The sequence below is a fragment of the Barbus barbus genome, assembly GCF_936440315.1.
Source record: "Barbus barbus genome assembly, chromosome: 24".
NCBI lineage: Eukaryota > Metazoa > Chordata > Actinopteri > Cypriniformes > Cyprinidae > Barbus > Barbus barbus.
This window is the reverse complement of record NC_136752.1, coordinates 26,680,638-26,694,414: the sequence shown is the minus strand read 5'-3', so window position 1 is coordinate 26,694,414 and position 13,777 is coordinate 26,680,638. Positions and strand designations below refer to the sequence as shown.

General features: G+C 35.0%; 1 protein-coding gene across 2 annotated transcripts in view; it reads left to right on the top strand.

The window, feature by feature from the left end:
- The first annotated feature begins 11,680 nt into the window (after positions 1–11,680).
- Positions 11,681–13,777, top strand: part of LOC306844210 (DNA (cytosine-5)-methyltransferase 3A-like) — a 38,903-nt gene continuing 36,806 nt past the window's right edge. Inside the window, exon 1 of one of the 2 annotated variants that reach the window (XM_079376177.1) lies at positions 11,681–11,736. In XM_079376177.1, the coding sequence (XP_079232303.1) occupies positions 11,731–11,736 (6 nt within the window). In that variant the 5' untranslated portion in view covers positions 11,681–11,730. The remainder of the gene's footprint in view (positions 11,737–13,777) is intronic. The other variant, XM_079376178.1, reaches the window with a different exon arrangement.

Genomic DNA, 13,777 nt, shown 5'->3' with positions numbered 1-13,777 from the left:
CCTGTGTGTGAGAGAGAGAGAGAGATGGGCAGTCTGAGGGTCTCGGCACTCTGCCAGCGTGAGCAGGCCTGACGTGGAGTGAATTTTAATGAGAGCAGCATGAACAGACGTGTACTCTGGGGGAAATCTGTGTGTGACAGAATAAAACGCTGCAGAGATTCACTCAAGGCCTTTCTCGCTCGCTCTGTCTGTCTGTCTCGCTCTCTTACAGTTATATTATTCTATGTTCGGCCCCTTGCAGAGGTCAAGTCCCTGAAAAACAAAATGGTACTCTGGTAATACAAATGTATTATGTGGTACTGAACGATTGCCATTTTTGCTTACACTTTATTTGATGGTGTCCTTGTTACAGTATATTTATGCATTTAAGTACTGAGTAATATTAATGAACTACGTGCACTAACTATATGGTTAGGGTTAGGATGAGTGTTTGTTTTACAGTTAGTTGCATGCAATTATGTGTAATTTATTGTTATTACTACAGTAAGTACATGTAACGAACTGTGTGTTACCACATCTTTGTCTCTCTCTCTCTCTCTCTCTCTCTCTGTGTGTATGTATATGTATATATATATATATATATATATATATATATATATATATATATATATATATATATATATATATATATATATATATATATATATATATATATATATGCATGTGTGTGTGACCCTGGAGCACAAAACCAGTCTTAAGTTGCCGGGTAGCAATAGCCAAAAATACTTTGTATGAGTCAAAATTATAGATTTTTTTTTAATGCCAAAAATCATTAGGATATTAAGTAAAGATCATGTTCTATGAAGATATTTTGTAAATGTCCTACCGTAAATATATCCAAATTAAATTTTTGATTAGTAATATGTATTGCCAAGAACTTAATTTGGACAACTTTGAAGGCGATTTTCTCAATATTTAGATTTGTTTGCACCCTCAGATTCCAGATTTTCAAATAGTTACATCTCAGCCAAATATTATCAGATCCTAACAAACCGTACATCAATGGAAAGCAAGTGCAGAAAAATTGACCCTTATGACTGGTTTTATGATCCAGGGTCACACACACACACACACACATACATATTTATTAAAATAGAAACATGTTTTTACATTGTAATAATATATAACAATACTATTTAACACTGTAAAATAAAGTGTTTCCGCATATTTATCTGTCTATCTATATGTGTGTGTATATAGAAATGTATAGAAATAGAAACGCGTATACATACAGCCGCCTGTATTAAAACAGAGACAAGTTGTTTTATTGCAATAATATTTAACAATAATACCGTTTTTAATGTATTTTTCATCAAATACTTATTTTAATGTTTTTGACTTCTTTAAAGATCATAAAACTTAGGCTGTTCTTTTGACCGCTTGTGTTTGTGTGTGTATAATAATAATTATTATTATTTTATTTTTTATATTAGTAGTTAATTTTATTATATTTTATGTTTTTTGAAAAAATATGGTATACACATAGGCCGATATTCCTTTGGAATCCAGCCTGCGTCCCAATGTGCAATCTATCCTTAAAATCTATGTGATAGTAGTCATTTTCAATAGGCTACTATTTAGGGCGGATAGGGTGGATAGTATTGGGACCAGGACTGACCTTGCGTGGTGCTTCCCTCACGGTGTAATGTGCCAAATTACACTGTAAAGTCAAGCTATAGCAACCGAATCGTAAGTAAAACAAGAACAGACGGCAAAACAAATTTATGAAGCCTGAAAAATCACGTTTAATCGATCTCCCCAGTGCGCGTGACGACTGGGAAGTCATTGGTGATCCAGATGTAACGGTCTCTAGGACCCCGCGGACTCCTTCCCGCTGACGGGCCTCTGCGGCGACTGAAGCCCGAGACGGCGGAGCGGAGCAGGCCGGTGCCGGTGCCGGGGAGGCTCAGGACGGGGAGAGACACGGAGGGAAGACGGGCAGTGCGCGACCACCGGAAGGTTCAGGCCCGGGGCTGCATGGCGAAACGGGTAATTCACACAGATATACACACACCGAGCTTCTCTCTTACATATGAGGAGGATGAGGATGATGATGATGATGAAGATGGTGGTGGTGAAGATAATGATTTAAGATCTGCGCAGATGTGCGTTACAAAATCCAGCAGCTGCTGCCTTAAAAGAGTTCATATGACATGTTAATTCAGTTGAGCTCGCTATGAATGTGTGAATGAAGCGAGCTGAAGTCTGTCAGCCGGCATTACGCTTCATCTTTAGCATTTAATGCAATATCTATCAATAACTTTGACTTTATCGCAACTCAGAGTGTAACTATTCCTCTTAAGTGAGACACGAAGGTTACAAATAACTGTAAGGAAGAAAAAGCTCTTCTGGTTGATCTTGAGATGTTAATTCTGAGGCCTCTTTCAGGATTAAGTGCAAATGTTATTTATAGCAAAATATGTTATATTCATTGGTTTTTGATGTTAATGGGGTTTTAAATATTTATAAAATATATTTAGAAAGCATGAGAGTTCTTGACCTATATAGGCTCATGGTGTATAATTAAATATGCGTTTTTGAGTTTATTGTGTTTATTCATGAAGGTCTGTCCACTCTAAGCACACCTGTGTCAGGTGTCATGGGTTTCACTCACAGCAGGTCACGCAACTTTATGAACCTCTTTCTAAATGCTCAGGAATAAATAAATAAATAGCCTATTACAGCAAAGGAGAACGAAAAAAAAAATCTTAAAAAAAAGAGAAAGCAGCTGGGGCTTTAATTATCTGAAGAACATTTAATAACATCGAGAACTTTGTAGTCTCCAAAGAGTGAAATACAGAGAAAATGTGTTTTTGATCAGAAGAAGATTCAGTGCTGAACCTGAAGGTGTTGCAAAAACTTTAGGCCTTCCAGGCTCATTGTTTAACATCAGAAACGCCCTATTGTGTGTTTAGATGGATCCAAAATAGTGCTCAGGCCTAATTTCCTTTCCCTGATGGTTCATTGTGTGTTTAAAAAATAGCCTACTTAAGCTCCATTTAATAAATGTCAAAATTAATCAAATCTAGCGAATATAATCAAAACGTAACATTTACAAAAACGTATTTGTTTTTGTGTCTTAGTCTTAAATTTCGTGATATTTCTACTTTTAATTAATGTCAACTAATGATGTCAAACATGAGGCTAGGTAGGCTATTCTCAATAAAATGTAGTTATTGAAGATGTCTAGCCTCATTCTTGGCAGAAATATAAGGTTGAAAACTCCTGAGAAAGGCTTGGACAGCATCAGAAAAGTTCAAGCTGTCAAATAAAAAGAGTGTTTAGCTGCATCTTTGCGTGCGAGAGTTTCTTTCCTATTATTTTTGGTCAAATCTAATTTGGAGAGTAAAGTCATTTCGCTCTTCATCAATAAGCTCTTCATTTGACTGCTGTTCTAATGATATGTCGGAGCTTTTTAAAGGAGATTATATGAAAATGAATGAGATGTTATATATAAATGAGAAATGCGCTCGTTTTTCCAGAGCGTCATGGAATTAACGCAACGCGACGCGACGCGTTATAAAGCGCAAAGACAAACTGGCAGGGATTCAAACGCCCGCCATGTTACAGACTCTCCACATTAAACCACAAACTGGCTGCTTTTTGTCTTTTGTGGACACAAATCAAGTCTTTTTTACGAACTGTCGTGATGTGATAAAACAATCTTGCCTCATTTATACCAGGAGATAGCCTACTGAGGGAAACATATAGCCTACTTGTGTTCTTACAAGCCTTTCATAGATTTTGCCAGAATAAATAATCAGATTTCCATGCACTATTAATGTATAAATGTCCATTTTACTCCAGAAATAAATTAATACGGTCGTTGTGTTTGGTTTCGCAGGGAGAAGGAGGATTTGATGGTCTGAAGGTGGATCAGTTTCATCGCCACAAAAGTCCCTCAGCATTTTAATGTCTTTTATTTCATTTGCATTGATTTCAAATGCATAGATCAGGCCTGTAGTGTGTTTTTGTTTCATCATGCCTCTTGATCTGGACTGTGACGCAGCGGCGAACAAAACGGTAAGCGTCATTCGTTTCGTCACTGGTGTGTGTGTGTGTGTGTGTGCTGGGGAACCGAGAGGAAGCCGCCAGACACGGGCAAAGTGAGAAGGACAAACCAGGCTGCGTGTAAAACACACCTCTTTACCGCGTCGACGAGGTCTAAAGGAGAGTTATTAGTAGGCTATATTCAGCGAAGCGCGCGCTTGCACCGTGTGCACGCTCCTTAATCCGATTCCCTTAAATATGACGCAGCGTTATGACGCGTCCCTGATATGCAGATACGGCTATAAACTAAACGACGTCTGAAAATTGTTTAAAAGAAACGAACTATTGAGAAAACAAATACTCTTTATTCACATACTTTCATTTATGTGTAAAAGGTTACTTGGCCTATTAGATAATAGCCTATAAATAAATTAAATCCCTTATGAAAATTAACCATGGTTTTGCTACACTAACCATAGTTTAACCATGGTATTTGTTAACTGTGGTTATACAAATGATAATCAATACACCAAAAAAAAAAAAACATGGTTATTACACTTTTACTTCTACAATAAAACCGTGGTTAATTTTCATGAGGGATAAACGCCCTCTTAATTCTCTAGAATGTTGTGATATTGTTTTTATCGGGTATGTAAGCGACAAAACAATCAATGAAGCATTTTTCGATTATAACGGAGCCTTTTTTGGCGCAACTCTCGCTTGTAGAATAAATGCGGTCATAATAAACACAAAACAATGCTTGGAATTTGTTAAACAATAACAAAAATGAAATGCTCATATAATAGACTATATATTAAAGGCTTTCCCATCTCATTAGATGCACATTTACGTGAGAATTAGATGAGTAACTTTTACCAGAATGTCATGGTATGAACACTTTGCGCAAGTAGCGTATACGTGAACACAGACGCTTGAAGAAGAAGGCGTTTCATTCTCACAATTGCCACAAGGGGCCCAAAATTAGCTTAAATTAGCATACTTTTTCAGATCACACTTAAATAATTAGACTATAGTGGACATATATTTATGTGCATTATGTCTGTGTTTGCATGTTAGCGTAAAATGTTTTTAGCTAAAAAGCGACAAAAACAGCAACACTTATAAGATAGCCTATATTGAAGGGTTACTCCACCCCAAAATGTTGATCCAAACGACCTCCGTTCATTTTCGGAAAACACAAATTAAGATATTTTTGATGCATTCTACTCCGCGTCACCGTAGCGCCATTTTGGGGAGTATCCACTGAACGCAAACTGCGTAACAGTTACGCTGTTCTGTGTCATCCGCACCACACGGATACGTGGTTTTCGTTAAAATCAAAGCGTAAATAAACTGTGTGGTGCGGCTGACATAGAACAGCATACACTGTTTGTGTTCAGTGGATACTCTCCAAAATGGCGCTACAGTGATGCGGAGGAGACGAATTGTTGAATAAAGTCGTTATTTTTGTTTTCTTTGCATGCAAAAAGTATTCTCGTAGCTTCGTAAAATTACGGTTGAACCCCTGATGACACATGGATTATTTTACCGATCTCCTTGCTACATTTCTGGATGTTGATCGTGTTAATTCCATAAAAAATATCTTAATTTGTGTTCTGAAGATGAACGGAGGTCTTGGAATGACATGAGGGTGAGTAATTAATGACATCATTTTCATTTTGGGGTGGAGTAACCCTTTTAAGAAAGATGTGTTACTCACGTATTATAGCTTTACATTAAACTGTAAGGCTAGTTATGTATGCCATCCCATCCGAGCTGCAATAATCTAATATTATGGCTTTAATTTGATTGTATAATTGTTTGTGTTATACCCGTATACGGCCCTGTGATGACCAAACTAACCCATTTAAACTAATAAAATCTCACCTCTGTGCTAGTCAAATGTTCTCTTTAACTGAAATGGCCCATCTTTGGAATCAGTAGGCGAAATAACCACATGGATGATTAGGGAAACTCATTAAAATCCCGGATGAGCATTAACCTGGAACCCGTCAGAGAGAGAGAGAGATTTTACAGTCCTACTGACCTCAGGAATCTCGAGAGAACCACCGCAGTGTCATTGAGGTTACGACTGTGGGTTTGTAGGAACGCTCTGGTAACTCTCCGTAACTCTGCTCCGTTCCTCTTACAGTTTAATGGCCGTACAGTTATTATAAATCTGTTTTCAGCTGTTGGAGCAGCACACAGCATCGGTAGTTTATGTACGCTGGCCTAACAGTGTTCAGAAAGCCTTGTCTAACTGATATATGCAGCTCGAAGTCATGTGAGGTGAGGCATGTGGTAGATTTTCATGTAATATTGTAGGTGAATTGGTTGTACAGTGTATTTAGCAGGGAAGAGAGCCAGTTTACACTACATACATCTAGTGATGATATGAGCTATTTCCAGTTTAAAAATCTGTGTTAATGTACTGAAAGAAGCATTTTATTACAGTATATGTTGGGGGCGTGAGCTGGTTAGCTGTAGTGTTTTCATTGGTTTTTATTAACTTTGCACCAACTTTGGTCTGTTAAGCAGGTGAATCACTTACTAGAGCTTTAGTAATCGATCTTGAGCAGGGCAAAAGGTGCGTTTGAGATCTCGGATGTGTGTGTTGTTTGTGGTGTATTTTATTGCTCTGCTCATTCAGATGCCCTCCGTGAACCTGGCTGAAGTTATTTATTAGCTGATATAGTATTTATGGCAGTGATCAGATCAGTGTTTGCTTTGGCAGAGAAAAACGACCCATTTAAACAGGAGCACACAAACATTCAACGCATGTCCTGGACATGCTTTATTCTAAATGAAAAAATGATTGAAACAAATTGTACTAATATAAAATATGAATTCATAATTAGCCACATTTGTGTTCATATTCATGTTTTTGGTGTTATTGTGAATGCTAATAATAAGATTTCAACAGAGGATTTAAAAAAGTTTTGGAATTATTTAAATTATAATACTTAGTTTTTTTAATAAAGCAAATATACATTTTTAACATATAATAATATATTATATTTTCAATATATTTTAATAAATTTTAATATTATATTTTTTATTGATTTAATTTGGTGCCTATAGGACAGTGTTCAGGTGTATTTTCTTGAGTTATTTCAGCCTCTTTATATGTGTGTGACTCTACCTGGAAATTGAGAGTGGAGTGTGTGGAAAAGAGAGAGGTGCTGGACCCAACAGACTCGTTACACCAGGGAATTTCCTCCTGTTCTCGGCCGAGTCTGGTTGCTTGGCAACAGCAGTGGCCCAAAATAACCCGCTGATGACCGAAATAATCTGGAGATGACAAAAGCAGACACAAAATGTCTCCGCGCTCTGATGTTCTGATGTAATATTCTGCTATACTGTTTAACACTGACTTACTGAGTCATGTGTTTGTACTGTACTCTTACAATACAACCAACCCATGACAATCATAACTAATTATCGTATTAGTACAATTACTACCATGTTTAGCTTTGTATTATTATAAGGCACTGAAAGACTGCAATAAATCATACGATACTTAATTATGCTATTTCTGTTATTTATATATGTGTATGTTATATATATATATATATATATATAGTTTGTGTTGAAATTACTTGAAATGACTTGATCAACTTTTTTGTTACCAATTAATGAATTTCCAACTTTGTCAAATTTGTATTTTTACTTTTTAAAATAATTCAAATTATTAATAAATCAAAACAATTGTATGTTAAAAAGATTAACTAATTATATATAAAATAATAAAAAATGTAATTATAATCAAAAATACAGTAAAAACTACATTATGAATTGCGATTATACATTACCGTTCAAAAGTTTAGGATCTGTGCGATTTATTAAAATGTTTTTGAATAAAGTCTTTTCTGCTCATCAAGGCTGCATTTATTTGATCAAAACTACAGTAAAAACGGTAATATTGGGAAATATTATTACAATTGAAAATAACTGTTCTATTGTAAAATGCCATTTATTCCAGTGATGCAAAGCTGAATTTTCAGCATCATTAGTCCAGTCTTCAGTGTCTTGCTGATTTGCTGCTCAAGAAACATTTCTGATTAATATCAATATTGAAACCGGTTACAACGTTATCGTAAATTGTTTTCAGGATTCTTTGCTGACTAGAAAGTTCAAAAGAACAGCATTTATTTATCTGACATTAGTCTTTAGACTGCGGTTACGGTTCATCGCCTGTCTCTTGATTGAGGCTGAAGTCTTTGATTGGTCCATTACGCTCCACTGACCCACTGAAATATACTTCTGAGTCAACTAATATGATGCAACACAGATGAGTGGAGTTCATGTCACGTTCATTGGTGGTTTTCATATCTCTAATGGACTTGAGGTTAATGTTTAATGACTATTAACATCCATTCAGGCAGTTTCACACACACTCGTTTGCAGAAATACTCCCCTGGTGACCCCTGACCTGTGGGGACTGATTAAACTTCATGTTGTTTCAAAGGTTACGACAGAACGATTTATGAGAGAGATGGGAGAGTTCATGAATTAGATCTGCACAATGTGTGTTGTGGCTTCATGGTTGTGTGTGATAACACTAGCTGATAAATAACATTAGTGGTTGCCGGGATTGTTGCCAGGGAAATGACCTCATGGATTTGTTCGGGAGAGCAGCATCATGACCTGCTGGAGACAGTTGCTAAGCAGTATTTTCACCTTAGTAACCGCTCTCATCCGACTGGATCCCCACTGAGAGGGTCCAGACAGATCATCTCTGCACGCGTGCACGTGTGTGTGTGTGTGTGTGGAACTGGAAAATATGCTCCTTAAATTCCTTTAATTTATTTTATTATTTTATTTTATTTCATTATACACTCATACATCAAAGTAGCTTATTATGTGCTCACAGATCTAAGTCCTTCAATTTCTTTTTCTTTTCTTTTCTTTTCATAGATTAAAGTCCTTCAAATTAAAAATCTGTTTTGTTTTATTTTATTTAGTTTTATTTTATGCTAATTTATGCTTCAAATTAAAATTCCTTTATTTATTTATATGCTTATAGATCAGTTCTTCAAAGTAAAATTCCTTTATTTTTTTATTTTATTTAATTGTAGGTCAAAGTCCTTTATATTAAATTTCCTTTTTTATTTTTTTATTATATGCTCATAGATCTAAGTCCTTCAAATTAAAATTTGTTTTATTTTTAGTTTTTTTTTTTTTTATTTAATTTAAATTAATTTAATTTAAATGTTATTTTATTCAATTCTTTCAATTTAAAATTCCTTTATTTTATTTTTTATTTTATTGTTTTAATTGTATTATGTGCTCATATATCTATGTCCTTCAAATAAAAATTCCTTATTGTATTTTATTTTATTTTAATAGATTAAAGTCTTCCAAATTAAAATTGTTTTATTTTATTTTATTATAAGTTCTTCAAAGTAAAATTCCTTTTTATTTTATTATTTTATATTTGTTGATAAAAGTAAAAAAAAAAATAGATAAAAGATTTTAAAAATTAAAATTTTAACATATTTTAAAATTATTGTTTCTAATAGTATTCAATTATTTTCATAATATTCTTTTATTTATTATAAAGGTATGATATATGTATGATATTATATTATTACATCAAATGTCAACTTAAATTTGATTAAAATAATAAAAAAAATACATTAATTTAATTGTATTTAATTCTGCTGAATTTTGTCATTAGTAGGGGTTTGTTTGCTGAAGCAGTCATCGCCTCACTATTAGAGGGGGAAAAAATAGGTCAAAAAAAATTTTATGGAAAGAATATTTTAGAGAATTAATATCTTCTTGTATAAAGGAGTTCTGAGTCAGTGTCACTATTATCTCAGATTACAGCTTCAAATGAAAGAGAAAAGAGAGTATGTGTGTGTTTGTTGTAGTTCTGATGTGTTTGTTTGTTTTAGAGTCCAGAGTCAGAAAAGGAAGTGTGTGAGATCACACAAGAAGAGAGAGTGACGAACACACCAACACGAAGAGTCGGACGACCCGCTCGAAAACGCAAAGCACCACGAGTGAGTACATGTGCACATACTGTTTGCACAGTTACAGCTCACATGTGAACACAGCTGTAAAAAACATGCATGTTCAGTGGATAAACAATAGATTTGCCTAACATGTTCATTGCCTTGCCTTCTGTATAGCAGCAGTTCTTTGGCGTGCCTGTGAGCTGATTTGAATGTCTGTGAGCCATGATTGAAAAATGAGCAGCTGATCAAATACTGCATGAGATACCAGCTTCAGGCTTGTGTGTCTGTGCTCTTCATGTGCTGATTTAAAGAGACAGTTCAGCCAAAAATGAAAATCCTGTCATTTACTCACCCTCATGTCATTCCAAACCTGTGGAGAAATTATGAAGAGTCTTTTCGAAGCTCGCATTCTAAAGTTTGGGTTCAGTAAGATTTTTTTTTTTAAAGAAATAAATACTTTTATTCAGCACACATACATTAAATTGATCAAAAGTGACAGTAAAGACATTTATAATGTATAGTAAAAGATTTCTATTTCAAATAAATGCTGTTATTTTGAACTTTCTATTCCTAAAAAAATCCATCACTGTTTCCACAAAAGTGCACAACTGGTTTAAACACTGATAATAATCATTAATGATTCTTGAGCAGCAAATTAGCATATTAGAAGGATTTCTGAAGGATCAAGTGACACTGAAGACTAGAGTAATGATGCTGAAAATACAGCTTTGCATCACAGGAATAAATTACATTTTAAAATATTATTCAAATAGAAAACAGCTATTTTAAATTGTAAAAATATTTCACAATATTACAATTTTTACTGTATTTTTGATCAAATAAATGTTGCCTTGGTGAGCAGAAACATTAAAAAAGTCTTAGCATTAACTTTTGAACAGTAGTGTATAATCACAATTCATAGTGACCCGCATCTAATTCATAAGTCATTTTTTACTAGTATTCTCGTGCGGCTTTATTTTTTATTTGTATTTATTTATTTATTTATTTTTCATTTTATGGCAACTAGAGTGTGTCTTTGTCCTTTCAGGATCTCAGTAGTACCTGTCTTGTGTTACTTTCATATAAAATACTTCTTCTAAACGCCTTTTATCTGTAACGGAAAAAAGAAAGTCATATAGGTTTGGAGTGACATGACGGTGAATAATTTCCATTTTTTTGCTCACATGTTCCTCTAAAGGCAAGACTTGCCTTTGTCTTAAACGGACTGAGTAAAATCATTTACTCAGCTTTAAGTTGATCCAAACCTGTATGAGTTTCTTTTTTCTGTTGAATGTAAAAGAAGATTTTTGAATAATCTGAGTAACCAAACAGTTGCTGGTAGCCATCGACTTCTATAGTATGAAAAAAAACACTATTAAAGTCAATGGCTACCAGCAACGGCTTGTGTACCAACATTCTTAAAAATATCTTCTTTTGTGTTCAACTCAGGTTGGAGAATCTTGTGGGTGAGTAAATGAAGACAGAATTTTTGCATAAACTATCCCTTTAAGTATTTTCATGATTATTGATTAACTGGAATAGTTTTGAGGCAACTATAGACACACATTATGTATTTGACTATAGTAATCAGCATTAAACTCTATTTTAACGGTTCAGTAATGTCAGGGACTCAGGGGCAAGAGCAGGAAACTGTGGCTGCACGGCGTGGTCACATGACCAGGCGGAAGTCTGATGAGTGAGACAGAAAGAGAGAGAGAGAGACAGATACAGAGAGAGGTAGAGAGGAAGACGAGGTGCTGTAGTCTGCGGGTCTCTGATGATGGTAAGTTCTCTTTGATGTCTTGCTAATTGTTTTAGATGAGCATCGCATAATCGCATCTATCAGGGTTTGATCTGTGAGACTCGAGCATTGATGTACCAAACAGATGCTGAAGGTTTAATAGGAAGGAAGCGCTCACATACACGGCCAGTCAAACGTGTGGACACACTTGACTGAGTTTATGTCTCTCTGGATCTTAAAGGGACAGTTCATCCAGAAATGAAAACTGTGTCATCATTTACTGAACATCGTGTCGTTCTAAATCTCAGTATCGCTGAGTATTTTTTCCATACAGTAAAAGTCAATGGGATCCAACACATCATTCATTGTACTGACAAAAAATGTTTTCCAAGTATCTTCTGAGTTTCAAAGAAGGTAAGTCATGTTTGAAAAGACAAGATTAGAGGATTTTTGACTTTTTTTGGTGAACTGTCTCTTTAAAATTCTTTGGCTCTAAAGAGTTGCACTTCAAGTCAATGTTAAACGCTGTTTGCAGGGCTTCTTACTTCCGTAATGTGATTTAGTTTAGAGCAAAGCAGGATGTTCACTCAAAAATTGAGAATGATGCTTTTATTTTTTGGCGATTTGATTGAATTGTGAAAAATGCCCCTTATTTACCAGATTGAAGCCAGCTGATATTGATGTTAATACTTTTAATGATTTTTTTTCATTATTTATGTACTTGCTCTGGCACCAATAGCCTCGTGGTTAGTGTGCTGACATATAGTGCAACTGTGCTCGTGCGACCCAAATTCGATTCCCATCTCAAAGGTCCTTTGCTGACCCCCCCTCTCCACCTAATGCTTTCCTGTCTGCTCTCTACTGTCCTATCAAATCAATATCAATTTTTATAAAAATTATTTATGTATTTGCTCAGAAAATGAGATTTTAAAGGGGTGAAAATTTCAGTCAGAAGCATCATTGTAATCAAACAGCCAGAATTGAAAATGATCAAAAAATTGGTAAAATACAGTAAAATAAAAAAAGAAAGAAATAATAATAAAAATACGTATGCCTTGCTTTCAGTCCACAGAGTATTTTTCCAAAAGTCTTGGGGATCATCAAGATGTTTTCTGGCAAAACTGAGACGAGTCTTTATGTTCTTTTTGCTCAGCAGCGGTTTTCGTCTTGGAGCTCTGCCATGCAGGCCATTTTTGCCCAGTCTCTTTCTTATGGTGGAGTCATGAACACTGACCTTAACTGAGGCAAGTGAGGCCTGCAGTTCTTTAGATGTTGTTATGGGGTCTTTTGTGACCTCTTCGGCCGGCCACTCCTGGAAAGGTTCACCACTGTTCCATGTTTTCTCCATTTGTGGATAATGGCTCTCACTGTGGTTCGCTGGAGTCCCAAAGCTTTAGAAATGGCTTTATAACCTTTTCCAGACTGATAGATCTCAATTACTTTCTTTCTCATTTGTTCCTGAATTTCTTTAAAACGCATCAAAACAGCACAGAAACAGTATTCAGTTGAAGAAAAGATGTAAGTTATTCTCAGTACAATTATCCCCATTTAAAACAAAGTTTGAAAAATAGATTTAAAATCATGTGTAAGGCCACTGAGACAGCATGCTGTTGTTGCACATAAAATATTAATATTTAGAATAGTGCAAATACAAACACCATTAGAAACTCATAGTTCAGCATCACACCATGATATGGGTTAAAATGAGAGCCCATTTCTCTCCAAAACGGTGCCAGTTTTAGCGTTTTGCAATAAAGAAATAAGAATAACTAAACTTGATAATTTATGTTACAATTTTAACATAAATGCACATTGTTCTAGAAGGATGGCATCATGCCATACCTTTTACACATTTACTCGAATTGTTATGTTGAAAAAACAATTTGTAAGGAAAAATGCATTAAATAGCAACGTATTTCTGGGGAAACTTTTTCAAAAGAAAACACAAACGCACGCGGTGGTCTCGGTGGATCAGCAGCATCCACAACTGAATGGAACAAAGAGTGTTGAATTTGAAAATTGTTTATGCGCGAGTGCACTTGCTAAATGAAGGTGGATTGTATAAAATGGATTAAAAAAAAAA